The 17,084-nt window shown below is 39.4% G+C and overlaps 1 protein-coding gene across 1 annotated transcript; it reads left to right on the top strand.

The window, feature by feature from the left end:
• The first annotated feature begins 6,089 nt into the window (after nt 1-6,089).
• Nucleotides 6,090-16,440, top strand: PSMA1 (proteasome 20S subunit alpha 1). Its single transcript, XM_050897288.1, has 10 exons — nt 6,090-6,153; nt 6,887-6,931; nt 9,841-9,942; nt 10,449-10,552; nt 11,393-11,481; nt 12,207-12,277; nt 13,096-13,225; nt 13,906-13,985; nt 15,476-15,580; nt 16,082-16,440. Exons 1-10 carry the CDS (start codon nt 6,151-6,153, stop codon nt 16,136-16,138), a joined length of 786 nt encoding a protein of 261 aa, XP_050753245.1. The 5' UTR covers nt 6,090-6,150; the 3' UTR covers nt 16,139-16,440.
• Nucleotides 16,441-17,084: the final 644 nt, after the last annotated feature.

The raw sequence follows: 17,084 nt of genomic DNA, 5'->3' as shown, positions 1-17,084 counted from the left end.
TCAAGAGAGTAGGACAGTGCTCAAAAAAACTTAGTCAAAATGTTCAGTCCTGAATGTATTATGACAATATCCAATTTAATCTAATCTTAAGTAATCTTATTGTGATGAAACCAACCCGTGTACATGAAGCTGAAATGTTTGTATGTATGTCAGTCTGGAATAAGAGTCTTTGGGCCATTATTTAAACCCAGTTTTATTTTAGAGATTAAGATCCAGGTTTGTGGCATTAAAATCAAAAGACACAAATCAATGACTTGAGAAGTGTAAGGGGCACTTAATGTGAAGTGATTATCAACCATGGTGACTTGACACTAAATTAGGTGTAAATGTAGTCCAACTAAATACAGCATATCAAATTGAAGGGTCTTCTGAAACAAATGTGATTGCCATTTCTGCCCTCCAGTATTTGTAGACTACAGTGGACAAGAAGACAGTTTTTTGGTGTTTGGGTTTTTTTTTTTCTTTTAATAGGGGAAGGAAGAACACCACTGTTTTATGGTCTCTCTTCTGTAGTTCATTCTCCTGATTATCATTTTTAAGAGAGTCTTGTACTCTGTTCCAGAAGAAGGTATCCACCCCCTCTCATGTTGGCCTAGATGATTGATCACCATGCAATACAAAAAAGGGAGCCAACTGTACAAATTAAATTCTTTCTGTCTCAGGATTTTGCGGTCCTTAGTTTCTTACAGTGTCCCACATTTCATTTAAATAGGGATAGCATTGTTATAAAACCTGTAAGAGTTACTTGCCTAATGCAGCTCACTTTTTGTTACCACATGTTCTTGCCTATGCCACCTATTCTAGGAGCAGTCTGACTTTTGCTTGGCTGATGAGCTTTATTTCATCCTTCCTCTTTAGCACAAACAGTACCTTTAAGTCTCCTGAGGCTAACATTGACCACTTCTTTCCCCCAATAGTAACAGTCAAACTCCCAACAACTGCTAGATACTAAGCAATGGATTTTTTTTTTTATTTGAGGAAGATTGAGATGAACTGCTAACACTTTTATTCTTACACATAAACAGATACTTAGTGCAGGAAGCTCTACTGCATGAGTCATGAAATACAGGCCAAAGAAATTAATGTAGGGTATTTGAATGTTACAGTAATATGCCCATTCCTACTTGCTCAACAGTAACAGCAGTGCTATTTGCGAGTAACCACTTGTCCATCTGACAGGAGTGGCTCCGTGATCTCCCTGGGACCTGTCCTTCCCCTTCTACAAGGGGATGGAGACGCTGCCTTCATTCAGTCTGTCTCTCACTCTGGCACAACAGTGTTTTCTTTCTTCTTTTGCAATCCGCTGTGCCTAGGTAGCACAAAACACACAGTCCCTGGGAGTGTTACCACTGACCTCAATGGAGCCAATCTTTTACCAAAAAAACTCCATACAACTACAGGAGTATAGTACACAGCAACACAGTGGTTAACATAGATTGACGGTGAGTGGTATCCGAAAAGGGGACTTGGTGGAATGTTGTTTCCTCCAGTGAATCAGCAGAAGAGGAGGCATAATGGCCTTGCCTTTTAGTTCCTGTATATTAATCTCTGCAGAGCAATGCCTGTCATCGCTCAGATGTCAGATGCTGTTTATAACTACGCTAGAAACATAACATAGAACAAAATAGTACTATTAATTTCTCTTGAGACTGTATATGTATGTTTTAGGTTAGCTATTTTTTCACTGCTGCACTTCGTTCAAACATTGTATCAGCAGTATTGTAAGGTGGCTTGAAATGGTCCGTGAATTTGTCCAGTTGCTCTCTCAATACATGACCAAAAGACCACGATGTGTTCAGGTGCAAAGGTTTTCACAGCACAGGTATGAGATCTCTCGGGAAGTACCCCCTTGTCTTTGCTTGAACCTGCTGCTTTTAATGACACCCAATACCAGTATTGGAGGACACAGAGACGCATAGTATCTATTCAGCGTCTCCGTGCCAGTTGTGATTTGACGAGCGTTCATCACCTTTCCTTGTTTATCTGTTATTTAGACTAAAGACTTCTACTCTTTACTGTCATTGTTTATATGAAGCTGTTCCATAATTTGAATCATTCTTTCCACTTTTCCCAGTGCCGTCAGTACTGCCACATCATTCCAAGGTGGGAAACAGGAATCACAGCCAGTATTCAAGTCTGAATGGTGTCAGATGCAGTATGGATTTATACAGCGGCATAGTAACGCTTTACGTTTTGTTCTGTGTCCTAATAATTCCTAACATTTAATTTGGCCGTTACTGAGCATTGAACATGTTTTCGTAGAGCTATCAATTGTGTATTAATTTCTCTGAAGTGATCCTGATTATCAGGTTGCCAACTGTGAAACTAAAAGTGAGAAAATACTATTTTCTTGTAACATAGATGTTTTATAAGTAGATTATTTAAATGTGAGGTTAATTTTAGTTTTACTTTTCAGTCCTGTAGTCTTTTATATTGTGATTTCTTGATGTAGTATCTTGATTGCTGCTTGTCATTCACTTTTTTCTCTACAATTAAATTTCTATTTCTTTAAACCTGTTTTTCTATTAATTCAAACCTTCTACAGAACTATGCAAGCATATCTTAATACTGGTGTTAGGACTGTTACTAAAGAAAACGTTTGATGCGCTTTCCTGTAGCTTTTAGTATTATAAAATTAATACTAATGATATGGATAATTGGGATAGTTTTGTAGATATTTAATAATGGATCAGATACAGCAGTGGCAAAATCAATGCGAAGTTGTGTCCCACGTTGCCTCACCGATGTGTCTCATAACATGGCTTGGAGAAAACAGCAGATTAACCATCTTGGTCACTCAGCACTGTTTTTTCTGCTGTGTCTATCAACTGCGTCTGTGTTACCGTAGCCTTTTGTCATGTGGATTTTTATCTCCTATGAAGCTGTCTAAAACTGTCAGATCATCTCGTGCAGGCCACTGTACCACCATTAAATATAGCAAGGGTGACATTTTCTCAGGTGCAGAGGTCAACATAATGCTTTTGCATCACTTAAATTTTACTGAAACTCTCATTTAAGGCCTTCATTCAAATTTTCTAACAACTTTGGATGACTGACAAACCACTAACTTCACTAATTTCAGTAACTGTTTGCCATATTTGGGCAAAATATATGTAAAATGCTTCCTTTCTGATTTGATGCCTTTGTTATCTGAAGAAGAGCTATTTGATTTTGCCTTGTTCATTCCTCTCTCTCATTTTGTATTTAAATATTATACTCTCGGTTCAAATACATCAATGGGGAATAGGTTGGGTGCTTTTTAACACCAGCACACTGAGATGTAATCACAAATACATTACAAACCCACTGGCTTCAGCCCTGCCTATAGAGGGCTCATACTGAGCCTAAAGGGCAAGCAGGAGCATTCAGAAGGAAGTGAATGACTTCCTTCCACGGTAAGCGTTTCCCCTTTCTGGAGATTATTCCTGCCTCTGACATCCTCTTCTGTCGCTGCCTTGGGAATACGGTAACCGTTGTGCTGCCTGAAGCACCGGAGAGCAGCTGGAACTCCATTCCGTGCCACCCTTCCTGCTGTCACGTGACCTGAATCAGTTTGCTTTAGAATAAATTTTTAATAGCTGGACATCTGGTTAGTTTGGGTTTGAGTATATTTTTCTGGCCATGTGATAAAGGAAAAAAGATTACTCAGGAAAATACTTGTTATTGAATAAACCTATACAATAGTTCATATAGCTTCCAAAAGTTCTTAATTTATTCAGCTTTTACCAGTTTTCTATGTGAAGTTTTACAAATCCCGCCTTTTTATCACTAAAATTGTGGTTCCTAACATTACTTGCTGTATGTATACAGAACAATAGAGAGTTTTGGCATAGTTTAGCGTTCTATCAAAACTAACGCACTTTTGCCGAAAGAGAGGAAATATCTGTCTATTGTTCTGTTACTGTAGGTGGAGTAAACAGATCTTTAGGGAGTCCCTTATTGCTGTAGGAAGTTATTACAGAATGGCATTATAGCAGAGACTATGGGAATATTTACTGAAAGTTCAGTGAAACTTGAAAGCTGTTCAGCTCACTTAATAAAATGTTTATATATCCTGTTTCAGTGCACACCAAACAATGTTGAAGAAAGGAAGTTATTTCAGATCAAATGAATTTTTAGTAATGAGAAAAATAACAAAACAAGTTAGATAATTTAAATCAGTCTGTTTAGATTTTTTTTTTCCCCTAGATAACACCGTAGCCCTCCAGGGAAAAAGAAAATTCTCCAGTGGTAAGAGAAATGTGTCGTTGGTCCTGCAGTAATCAAAAGGTGATACAATACTAGTTTGACTTTAAGGGCTGTGACTTCAGCAGCTGGATACTTGTTTAAAAAAACAAAACATACGAATACTGTATTAATTGATTCTCTTTTGTCTTAGTGCTTGAGTCATGCAATCCTATAGAGGAGTTCTCATAGTAATTTTTAACTCACTTTTCAGTTACAACTATATAAAAATGTTTTACATTGTCCAAAATAAGAGCTCCAGTAAGCAATTAATTTTTGTTAAGCACTTGTAGTTTTTTATATTTGAGAGCAAAAAGACCTTTCTTTCATTTCAGAAATTTAATCACATCTTAGCTGTAATTAAGACATAGTGATATTTTCCTAATGTAATTCATAATAGTGCTTCTCATTTAGCTTTATATAATTTCAGAGACTTCCTGTACCCTTTTTTTCCAAGACAGAAATATAAGAGGATTTCCAGTCTGCTACATCTGATTAACAGTGGCTGTTGTTTTACTCCTACCAAACTGCCTTCAGTTGTTTTTTTACCGTGAACTGCTTAAACTCATAAGCTTTGTTAGCGTGGACACTGTATGAAAAACTTAACTGCAGTTTTGGGAAGCACACCACTTCATAAACTGCATGCTTGTGATAAAAGGGCAACGACTGAAATACAGCTTTAAAACCTTCCAGTGGTTTTAGAACAGGTAGGATTGGACTCTGCAGCCTCCTGAAGCAAGAGGTCCCATTCGTATGTTTGCTGTCTACACAAGATTGGTGTGACGTATGTACACTCTACAGAGATACCCTTTTCTTGACAGCAACAGATTTTGCCTCAGAGTGGAAAAAATAAGTGAGGGGGAAAGCAGTACAAACCTAATATTGATGGTTCTACAGTACCTCTCCGAGTATGCATCTGTGCACAAACTCACGATTCAGTGAACAAATTCTCACAGCTGTTTCAGAGGTCGCTTTTGTGAAGCTGGCAGTGGGGTTTTTTTAATCAATTTTTAAAGAGTAACTGATTGACTTTAGCCATATGTACTCCTATCCGTAGCTAAGGTTTTCATATAACCTAAAATATTCGTAACAATGGCTGCAACAATTGTGTTTGTTTCCATGCTATCTTCATATCCTGTGAACATAAAGAACAAAGAGGGAGTTTTCTCAAAGTACAAAGAAAAGGCGATTAATAGCACATGAATCCTATTTTATGTCAGTGCCTTTATCTTCAGCGGTTTTAAAAATGCTACAGCTTTTTCAAAACCAATAAAATGGCTGATGTTGAGTTTTATTAAGGAAAATAAATGAATTTCAAATTCCACAGTGCAAGTTTTCCTCAAGTAATGAAATGTTTGTATTGCACACAGGAATCTTAAGAGACATGCTGCATCGTTTTGAGTAAGAGAAATACCGAACAGTAAAAAAAACAGGCAAAGCAGGCTGAAAGAAGCCATTCAGGACCTTTAGCACAGAGAAGCTGCCAGGGTTTTGTAAATTGAGGGGTGACAGCACCAGAAAACGCCAGGGCCATGAATATGGGAGGGTCCGCAGCGCCTCAGGGTGCCAGGGGAAACCCGGCACGCCGACTCCCTCCTCGCAGCTCCGAGGCCCAGCGAAGGCCGGTGGCGGCAGGCAGGCCGCTGCGGGCGCCGCGCTGTGGTGACGACCGGCCGTTACACCAACGGCCGCCCAGCGGCCCCTGACGGACCGCGCATGCGCCGCCTGGGCCGGACCCGCGCTGCCTCGCTCGCTCCAGGGGCGGGGCGAGGCGAGGCGAGGCGAGGCTAGCCTAGCCGCCGTGCGCTCGATCGATGAGTCGAGGTGCGACTAGCGCTGCTTAGCCGCTTCCAGTCCAGAGCCATCGCTGCCGGAGCGGTCCCCCCTCGCTGCCCCGGAGCCCGCGCCGCTGTCGGGGGAAGGAGGATGGTGAGGGGCGGCCGGGCCGGGCCGGTTCGGAACAGGGCACCCCCGCGCCTCCTGCCCGGGCTGCGGAGCGAGCGGAGGGGGGGAAGGGGGAGGGCGAGAAGGAGGGAGCGGGGCCGTGAGTAAGCAGTTCCCGGGCCACGCGGGGCCGGGCTCGGGCCTCGCTGCCAGGGCCCGGGGCTGTCCGGGGAAGGGGGCGGCTGCGTTCCGCTCGGCGGGGCCCGGGGAGGGAGGAAGGGAAGGGGGCGCAGCAGCGGGGGCGGTGGACCGCGACCCTTTCGGCCCGGGCCGGCGTGACGCTGCAGAGAGGGGGGTCATGGCTGCTCGGCTGCCCCCGAAATGGGCTGAGCGGGCGGAGCAGCATCGTTAATCCCGGCGAGGGCTCGGCAGGGCTTCCCGCGGGCGTACCGGCGGGGAGCGGGGCGGGCAGCGGCCCTCCCCTGCACGGGCACCCGGATCTCGCACTTCTGCGCTTCATAGTTTCCCCCCTTGTATCGCGGGCTGAGGCCGTGGGCGCGCTGCTGCTTTGTGACTCCGAGCTTGTGCTGCCCGTTAAGCGTGTGTTCTTACTCAGGCGTGGAAAGAAATTTGACCGGAGAACGGCCCCATGTTTCAGGCCTGGAATGAATACTTCGCGTAAAAGGCCCTGTAAAGAAAACGAACAGAACTTCACTGGGGAATGCTCTTTCTGCCTGCTTATTAGTTATACTAATGGATTTTATTTTGGTCATTCTAGTTTCGCAACCAGTATGACAATGATGTCACAGTTTGGAGCCCGCAGGTAAAATCTTTATAAGCTTGCTGACTGGCTTTTTACTTGCTTTTTGGTTTTCTTTCACTCTTGCAGCAGTGGTATCACAATAGTGTAGATTGTATTCAGGTGCCTAAAGCTTACTGCAGTCTGCTCCCTTCTTGTTTTGTAGGCTGTAGGTGTCTAGAAAGCCATTAGCACATCTCTAAGCTTCTGGTGTGTGAACCTGAATGATGCTTAGGTGGGCCCTCTTACCTCGAAGTACTTAAGGCAGTTGCTTTCTGAATGTACCTGCAAGATACAAAACAGATGCTGTCATCATTAGGGGTTGGACTAGACGATCTTTAAAGGTTGCTTCCAACCCAAACCGTTCTATGATTCTATGATCTATTTACAGACCTATAATAAAAAGTTGGTAAGTAAGATATGAAAAAGTATGAAACTGAGCTTAAATCTCTGTAATGTTAGGCTGCTGCTAGATCATTCTCTTTTATTCGCTAGCTAATAATGGAAAGGAACTATTTAGTTTACAATTGGGAAGAACTTTTTTAATTAAGAGCTTTACTGTATTCAGATTGTTCAGAACAACATGAAATTATTAAAAGTTAGTATTTAGTGCGTGAGAATATGCTGACTTCTTCAAGTATGGCATAACAGCACCTGTTTTCTCTTTTTGTGCACACAATTTTTACTGCTTTGTAAGCCCCTATTTGAATGACTGTGCCCATATGGTAATCTGCAGCATGGAACCTGAGATACTGACTTTTGTAGTATGAATTCACAGATCTTAATTTTCTAAATTGAAATGGTCACAAACATCCCTGTTGAATAAATTCCATATATAAAGCTTATAATTGTAACATTGAGAGCTAGAACATGTAAGTGGTTAAACGCCATATCATTTTGTAATGCAGTTTACATTGTGCTTCAATAATGAATTCTGTGCAGCTGTGTGTCCCTAGTTTCCTATGTTGTGGAATGTTAGGGAGGTTTCACCCTATCTCTGTACTTAAGATTATATTGACATTTGCACTTGAATTTGGAATATTATTACCTCTGAATCAGTTTCACATTGTGTATTGTTATTAAAAATGTACACTGTGTGTTCTAAAACTTACACAGGTTGTGTTGACTTCAAAATAAATGTTCTAGAATTTTGAAGGCAAGTGTCAGTTCAGGTGTTTAATACTGCCTCTTCTCGGTATGGACATTTTAAGATAGGATACTTATGGAAAATCAGTGTCTTGAAAATTGACTTGTTTCTAGATTTAGCAAAATTAAAGATTTATTTTAAATGCAAATAGCAAATTGTATTAGTGTAAAGTTAATATATCATTAGTTTGTGGGTTTGTGTTACTACTGAAAATCTTCATCATGTGGTAGTATTGTTTAAAAGATACATTTTCAACATACATAGTAACAGAGCATGTTTTGTACTTTCCATCCTATATGAAGACAACCTTGAATATTTGAATGTTCTTTAGTCAATACCATGATAGCTGTAGACGGCTTTGAAGTGTTTTCATCCTTCTTAATGATTGTGTTTCTCTGGCAGATTCTGTATCAGGAACTTTAATTTTAAATTTTTTAATCTATCTGTTACTTTAAAAAATTACTTTTAAAACTATATCATTCTCTTGAGACTTTCAGTAGATATTGTGAAGTCATCAACAACACTAATTTCTATTTTTTTCATAAATTGCCTTGAAAATATGAATAGTGTTGATGTCTTCTATAAAAAAGATATTTAAAATTGCTACTGCACTGCAATTACTGCTCCATACATTCCTGTAGGTGAGGCAGTGATATGATATCATAATAATTCTGGGCATTGTTAATACAGGAGCAAAGAATAATCATATTTTATTGGGGGATGTTTTCAAATATTGTTGTAAAGAAAAGGAAATACAGGATTAAAGGCTAGAAGGGGTTTCACGCTTTTACAGCCTTGCAAGTCATTCGTGAAAGTTGATAAATACATGTTGGACAGGTCATAGTAATTCCATACTGCTCTTGGGCAGGAAATATCCTATGTTATTGAAATTCTGTTTATAACTTAGTGGACGAAATGGAACATTAGGGTATTTTAAGCATCTAGTGGGCTTTGTATTTCTCTAGATAAATCAAATCAAAAACCTTTTACCAAAAAAACCCCAACAACCTAATAGAAGGCGATTTCCTGTGGATTATCCCCAGTACGTTTCACTATAACAGCTACTACATTCCACTCCATCACAACTGGTAGGATGCAACTGTGTGCTGAGGTTAGTAATTCCAGTACTTGCACAGTAGCAGTGAGCATGCTGACTATGTGACATAGGCTGGCCAGCTAGAGTGCAGAAAATTAGCTACTTTCCCCTCAGTGGTTGCATTAAAAGGATGTTGTCTTATTTTCCTGCAAAGCTCATGGCTGCCTTTGCAGAACTTGGGAGGACTTAATTGTCTTTGAGACCTCTACTCCTCTTTCAGACTTTATTGCAGTTGACTAATACTTGTTCAGAAGTTATTAGGGAATGGATGGTGAGACACAAGAATTGCATAAGACTCATTTTTTCAGGAAACTTGATTAAAAGTTAAGCATCCAGCTTCAGCTGGAAGTTCTGTCTTTGAATCACATTGGGTCAAATACTGATTCCTCTCAAGACAGTGACAAAAGTCCTGTGATTATTATAATGTCAAGGTTATTCACCCTTTCTTTTTAGCTTTCCTGTTTCTTTGTATGCAGTAGTGAGTGGCTCAGAGATGGCCAGATTTTTGTGGGTTAATGGTGAGGCATTTGCAGAAGATAATTGAGGAAGTCTATTGGTTGTAGGTTTAAACTGTTATGCAGTAAGTGTACCTGTTGGGATGAGGGAATCAAAGGTCTGAAAATGAAAAACCATTGAAAATTGATACAGGGGATTAACTTTAGAATGATAACCTTTGATTTTATTCTGTAGGGCCGAATTCATCAAATAGAATATGCCATGGAAGCTGTGAAACAAGGCTCAGCTACTGTGGGGTTGAAGTCGAAAACGCATGCTGTTCTGGTTGCTCTCAAGGTAACTTCAAAACTGCGTTCTCAGGACAGTAATGTTAGTAGAAAAGTTTTGGTTTGGCAAATTAGTTTTGTGCAGTCTGAACTTTTAAGTGTAATGTAAATGCAATCCCAGTTTCCTTTTCCTTGAGTACCAGTATAGAACTATAAATATTTTCAGTACATATGCAAAGCAGATTTTCACAAAATGGTGAAGGAAATGAGTGAAAGATTTTTTTTTTCCCTTTAAAAGGTGTATTCCTCTTTTTTTTTTCATTAGTTATTAAGTAGTAAAACTATTTATTTCTTTTCCCAAAGCTTGAGTGAGTGTCTGTTCTTTCTTTCATTCTGACAGTTTCTTACTGAAGTGGAATTAGTTTTTTCTTGTCTTCTGTTGCAAGTTTATAAATTTATTTTTTTTATTATTGTTTCATGATCATATTCAATTCTTGCTATAAATGTTAGCAGATTTCTCCACAGTGCTTGGCAAACTGTTCAGTCTGCCACATAGCTGTCTCCTTTTATGCACAGAGAGCACAGTCTGAGCTGGCAGCTCATCAGAAAAAAATCCTGTACGTTGACAACCATATTGGTATCTCAATTGCTGGACTTACTGCTGATGCAAGACTCTTGTGGTGAGTGTCTTAGTTGTTGATATACACAGTTCTGCAACAATGAGTGAAAGTTCATTTGTAGACTATTGCAAATGAAATTTTATGGTCAGCTAAGGATTAGTCTTGAGTTAGTGCTCTGTTGTACTATGCCAAAGACTTCAGCATGAAATTCTGGCAGATTTTTAACTAGTTGGCAGAAATCTCATTTGTTTGGCCCAAAATTTTGCTCTTTGGTTTTGTTACTAGTAAGACAGGCATGTCTGGTTTCCTCAGTGCGATGGGGTTTCCAAGCAGTCTGAGAAAGCGCATCGCTTGTTTCCCTCTAGCAGCTGCTTCTGTGTACACACATTTAAGAAAGTTACTAAAAACATACACTGCTGTATGTGTCGGCTTCAGAGGGGCTTGCTTTTTACCTGCTGGCCACATAGTTTCATCGGATGAGGTAAATGTACACCGAAGGAGGAGCGTTCCTCAGTTTGATAGGAAAGGACAAAGAAGGCATAGGAAGAATTTCTAGAATAAACTTTAATTGCTGTAATGTTACAAAGAAATGTTACCATTTAACTGTGGCTTTTTTCCAGATGATCTGCCTGTTGCCTGCGTGAACTTCTACCTTCTTTGCATTTGTATGGCTGAAATACTGTAATACGCTTTCAAACGTGTGGTCAACTTTCTAAATGACAATTATAGGTCATGATGAAATGAAATTATGTAATGCTTTTGACCCTTTTTCTCAGTGAGCAGAGCTGAAACAGAAATATACTTACCTTAACAGACAAGTATTGAGACAAAAACTCATTGTGAGTTTCATCTATGCATTGTTGGTTTTTTTTTCTTCTTTTTTTTCTTTTTTCCTCCTAGTAATTTCATGCGTCAGGAGTGTCTGGATTCTAGATTTGTGTTTGATAGACCTCTTCCAGTTTCTCGCCTAGTGTCGCTAATTGGAAGCAGTATCCTTTTTTTTTTTTACACTTGTAACGCTTTTATAGCTTTTTACTTGTTCATACTTGTTCATAAAATGATTTTCATATATCACAGCTTAAAAGTAGTATTAAATTGAAAAAGTTAGTGCAAAGTTAATTCTTCTTTATTCACATTGCTTGTGTATTCTTTCAGAGAATATCCTAAAACATGCACTGAACTGGTAGAGAAGCCATAAAGTGCTATGCTACATTTAACATAGCACTGTTTTTCTGTTACGCAGCCCCATGCCTCTGGAGGTGGGGGAGGAAAGATGACTGCACTGTTCAAAATATGATCGTTTACTGGATTGCAGCTGCTCACTCAGATTGGTTTTTTTCTGTGGCAGCTTCTATCTCTGGATGGAACACAGCAGAGGGAAGCCTTGTATTCTGTTATCAAGTGCCTAGAAAAAAAATTCAAAGGGATAAGAAATTAAATGAGGCTGTGCAGCATTAGGTGGACTGTTTGTGTTACTTGACTGAATGCACTACTCAGTTATTTCGGGAAAGCTAATTGCTAAATTTTCTTTTGGTGAAAAGGAAGTCGGTATTCCAAATAAGTCCCGAGATCTATTTCTTTGAACATAGTCTTCACTGCTGCGAAAAGGTTTTCAAAGACTATGTAGCGATTTTGGTGCATCTCTGCTTGGCTTAGGAAAATGTTTTGGGTAATAAACATGTTGTTTTGAGATTGTTTCCTTAGCTTACTTAAGAAACCCAGATACCAACGCAGCGTTATGGCAGAAGGCCGTATGGCGTAGGACTGCTCATTGCAGGTTATGATGTAAGTAAGCTGTGCTATTGATCTAAAACTATTGATCTAAAAGAAAATGTGCTTAATGCAATTTTATACAACAAATATGTGTTCAGAGGGGAAGATGGAAGGAAGAGGTAGACACATCAAAATTCTCTGAATAAGGAAATAATTTTCTCTATCTTACCCTAAGACATAACTTTTAAAAATGTTTATTAATAGCTAAACCTGCCTACGCTTATGAGGTGTACATTTGCAAAAAGGAAAAACTAATTATTTTAAGGTGCAAAATGAGATACTGCAAAAATTAGATTTGTTTGTGTTTTGAGGGATTAAAATGTTGATCCCATGATGACAGTAATTATTTTACTAGTGATTATGGAGCTTTACAAACTATGATTTTAAGTACTTTTTATAAAAAATGGATATGGAAATCATCACTGGCCTCTCTCTTACTTGTTTAGCGACAACAGTTTGCTTAATGCAGCACACACAGTATCTCTGCCCTGAAGATTTTTGACATGAGGAAGGTTGAAGGAAACTGTCATCTTGCCTGAAATCTTGCATGGCATGGTTAAGTCTACAGCAGGTTTTTACTTTTGTGCAGATAAGACAATATCTATTGTCTTAGATAAGCTATTTTTTCAATAGCTTTGAAGGAATCGTATAAGAACAGTGGTACGATAAGCAGTGTAAAATATATATATATATATGCGCGTACATATGAGCTATGCGATGTACTATGAAGCAGAACGATGTTTTAGAAATTATCATGTGTTCCAGCAGCAGAGTTCGTATGAATTTATACACTTGGTTTACGTTTTGTGGATTTTTTTCCCTCTTTGTAGGATATGGGTCCTCACATCTTCCAGACTTGTCCCTCTGCAAACTATTTTGACTGCAAAGCAATGTCCATTGGTGCTCGTTCACAGTCAGCGCGAACTTACTTGGAGAGACACATGACTGAATTTACTGACTGTGAGTAATGAAACCCCATCTGTCTAATGGTATTCGTCAATTACGCAGTTTTTCCTGCTACTGCTCCATTCTTTTGCATTTGGTAAGGTAGGAAGATAAATTTGGGGAGCCAAGTTTGGCATAAGTGTAAATCTGCATGAAGACAAAAACTGTAAAGAAAATATTACAAATCTTCATGTCTAACATCTGGATGCTTATTACATCTAATGAACAGAGAAGTTGTGCTCAGAAAAGCAGAGAAAAAAAATAAAAGGCCTCTGCCCTGTTTAACCCAGGGAAAGAACAATTCTTTCCATATCAGAGCAGGGATAGTATGTCAGGGCAAGTATTTAGGTGGTGCATTTAAAATGGTTAATATATTTTTGTATGAAACAGTGATGAGGAGGCTACTGAATGGCTGCTTGGGCAAAAAATAGCGTGATTATCACTGCACTGGAGGCAGGGCAGGTGCCGAAACCAGATGCATTGGACCTCAAATGTAGGGAAGGGCTGGTGTCTCAAGGTGTACTTCTATAACCAACGCTGTGATCAGTACCAGAAGTACCTAAGGAGAGGAGTTCTGGAAGTCAAGCTAGTCAAGGTGTTTTTCTAGTTGTCAACTAGGAGTGGGAAGAAGGGGAAACGAGTCTCTAGAGATAATACCATATATTTAGTAAATGTCTTTCTGATTTCATTTTAAGGTAATCTAAATGAGCTAGTTAAACATGGCCTGCGTGCCCTGAGAGAGACTCTTCCTGCTGAACAGGATCTGACCACCAAGGTAAATACTAGGTTTTCTTAACAAGAAATTTTACTGCCATTGTTATTAGAAATTACCATGAAAAAAATCATGTAAGGCATGCCTGGCACTGAAATTTGGAAGCTGAACACTGGTAGGTAGTATCATCTTCATTTCATATGTCACCATTTTATCTACAGTTTCCTTAATTATCTCAGATTTAATTTTCTTAACAAAAATTATACTTTCACTAAATAAGACATTGTTTCCCTGGTTGCTTCATTCTATTTTAAACTTTGTTCAGTGTTTAAGATACATTACATACAACTAGAATCACAACTTTGCATTGTAAGCATAGTCAGTAATTCACCTGGAAGGTGTCGTGGTTTAACCCCAGCCAGCAGCTAAGCACCACTCAGCCGCTTCCCCCTCCCCCCTCCTAGTGGGGTGGGGAGGAGGAGGGAAAAAACCAGTAAAACTCGCGGGTTGAGATAAGAACAGTTTAATAACTAAAGTAAAATAAATTACACTGCTAACTAATAATAATAATATGATAATAATAATAATTGTAATGAAAAGGAATATAACCAAAAAAAGGAAATAAAACCCAAGAAAAGACAAGTGATGCACAATGCAATTGCTTACCGCCCGCTGACCGATGCCCCAGCAGCAATCTGCTCCTCCTGGCCAACTCCCCCCTGTTTACATACTGGGCATGACGTTCTATGGTATGGAATACCCCTTTGGCTAGTTCAGGTCAGCTGTCCTGGCTATGCTCCCTCCCAGCTTCTTGCACACCTGCTTGCTGGCAGAGCATGGGAAACTGAAAAATCCTTGGCTTAAGATAAGCGCTACTTAACACGCTGATGTTTTCGTTGTTGCTATCAACATTATTCTTACACTACATCCAAAACACAGCACTGTACCAGCTACTAGGAAGAAAATTAACTCTGTCCCAGCCGAAACCAGGACAGAAGGTAATGCACAAACAGTTGATTGAGTATCCCCAGCATCAAAAAGTTGCAGAAACTTCTGACAATGAATTGAGGAACTGTTCAACAAGAAAATTCTAAGGATATCCATTAGTTGGTGTTCTGCTTGTGGCTGATCTGCCCTTTTCCATGTTTAATTTTTTTATTCTTAGCCCACCTTGTTTTTTAGAACTCTTAAAATAATGAAAATGCAAAATAAGATTAAAATAAGTGGTTTTGAAAAATCATGTATGTTATTAAAAAGAAAACAAAAAAGTTGAAAGAAATTGAAATCCTTGAAAAGTGGTTTTACTTACAAGATTTTGAAACATGATAGCTTTTGTAGGGAGTAAATCTGCCTCCCTTTCCTTTTCTGGTACAATCTACCGAAAGAGGGAGTCTCTCAAAATTTCCTTTTTTCCTTAAGTAGACACAAACAGCACAATGAGTCTCTTTATCACAGGAGGAAACTTTCGTCTGTTTCACAGGCAAAAGCTGTAAAGCCACAGAGTTATTTGTTATTCGTTAAATGCTTCTCACTTTCAAAATTTTGCTTAACAGAATGTTTCCATTGGAATTGTTGGCAAAGACATGGAGTTTACCATCTATGATGATGATGATGTAGCACCATTCCTAGAAGGTCTTGAGGAGAGACCACAAAGAAAGGTATGTGTTTTAGATATAAATAAATAGGCTTTGTTGAAAGACAACACTTCATGATATACGACCCCTCACATTTACGTCTATGACATTTAACACTCTCTACTATTCTAGTAGAGTTTAGGAATGTGATTTTAAAATCTGAAGTTACTATGTGAAAACCACATAATCTTAGCTGGTGACTAAGACGCTTATTAATTTATGCTGAATTGGTGACGAGCCTTTCCAAAGTTGTCATCTTTCCTTATCTATGATCAAGTACTGGTTTTCATTTTTTTGCCACGGAAGTGGCTACATATGTTTCTCATGCGTGCCCCAAGATGCATCCATAGTCTGCTAATTACCCGCTGTGTCCTGCTCCACACTTAATTTGGATAACACTACTTTGTAAGCTGTTGGCTGACATGAGCTGGATTGATGCACTCATGATGCTGAATCTAGGATAAAGCTGATTTGTCAAGTGTTGTTTTCTGCGCTTCTGTAATACATGTTTTTTCTCTCTTTCAGCCTGCTCCGCCTGCTGATGAACCTGCAGAAAAGGCAGAGGAGCCCATGGAGCACTAGTTGGTGGATGAGTTCCTCTGTGTTAACGTATGTCTAATTATACAGGAACGTTTATCCATTTGCTGGTAACTTTATCCTCACCTATACGTGTTTTCTGCCGATGTATTCTGAGGATTACTCTTAAAAACGAAAGAAACCAACCCACCTATCCTTAAAAGGTAGACAGGAGGTCATAATTGGGTGTATTTTCTTTGACAAGAAAGGTGTAATCATTTTCTAAATAGGACATGATACTGTTTTTTAATGAAAAGCATACTGTCTTTAACTTGTAAGGACAAGTGGAAATAAATCACTTTCTTGGAATCTGCTGTGGGTTTGGTTTTTTTAATCTGAACAAACACCTATTCAAATACTTCTGTCATATCAAAGTGCCATCATGTATTTGACCATTTGTCAGAGTGAGCATTTACTTACTGTATATAAATGTGGTGCTCTTGGAAACTGTTGAACTGAGAGGACTTTAAAATGCCTACAAAACTACAAAATAATTGTGGAACAAATAGGATGCAGCGTGTTTCCCCACGTTGTCTTGTCATTGTCTCAAACTCAACTTGAAAAGACATTTGTGGTTATGAGCGTTTACCAGAAACATTGCAGGCTGAAGAAGCGTGAAGCTGCCAACCAGCTTGTGTTTTGGTTTTTTGAGTTCTCCGCTTTAGTAAACCCCAGCCCGTTTGGAACTGAGTTCCATTGCTTTATTTCTTTAGAGCCATCAGCCAGCCATGGGGTAGCAAAGGGCTTTTAGCTCGCTAATGGCCTAAATTGGAGTAACAAGGGAAGCACATAAAACTCCCATTACAGGTCCCCTGAGCTATGGAGTCTCTGCATTGCTGCTGAATAAACAGGCTCTCCGGGGTTTTGTCCCTTCAGCTTGTTGTGCGAGGTCTGACTGAGGGGTACCTAGTGCCTGTTCGGATTCAAGCTGAATGCCACAAAATTTGAGACG

This window comes from Gymnogyps californianus, chromosome 5 (assembly GCF_018139145.2).
Source record: "Gymnogyps californianus isolate 813 chromosome 5, ASM1813914v2, whole genome shotgun sequence".
Lineage (NCBI taxonomy): Eukaryota > Metazoa > Chordata > Aves > Accipitriformes > Cathartidae > Gymnogyps > Gymnogyps californianus.
The sequence above is the reverse complement of the archived record's forward strand: the minus strand, read 5'-3'. Positions and strand labels throughout refer to the sequence as shown.

Coding starts and splice junctions, on each gene's coding strand:
- PSMA1 (XM_050897288.1), top strand. Junction 6,932..9,840: donor TCACAGTTTGGAGCCCGCAG/GTAAAATCTTTA, acceptor TTTATTCTGTAG/GGCCGAATTCATCAAATAGA. Junction 13,226..13,905: donor CATGACTGAATTTACTGACT/GTGAGTAATGAA, acceptor TTTCATTTTAAG/GTAATCTAAATGAGCTAGTT.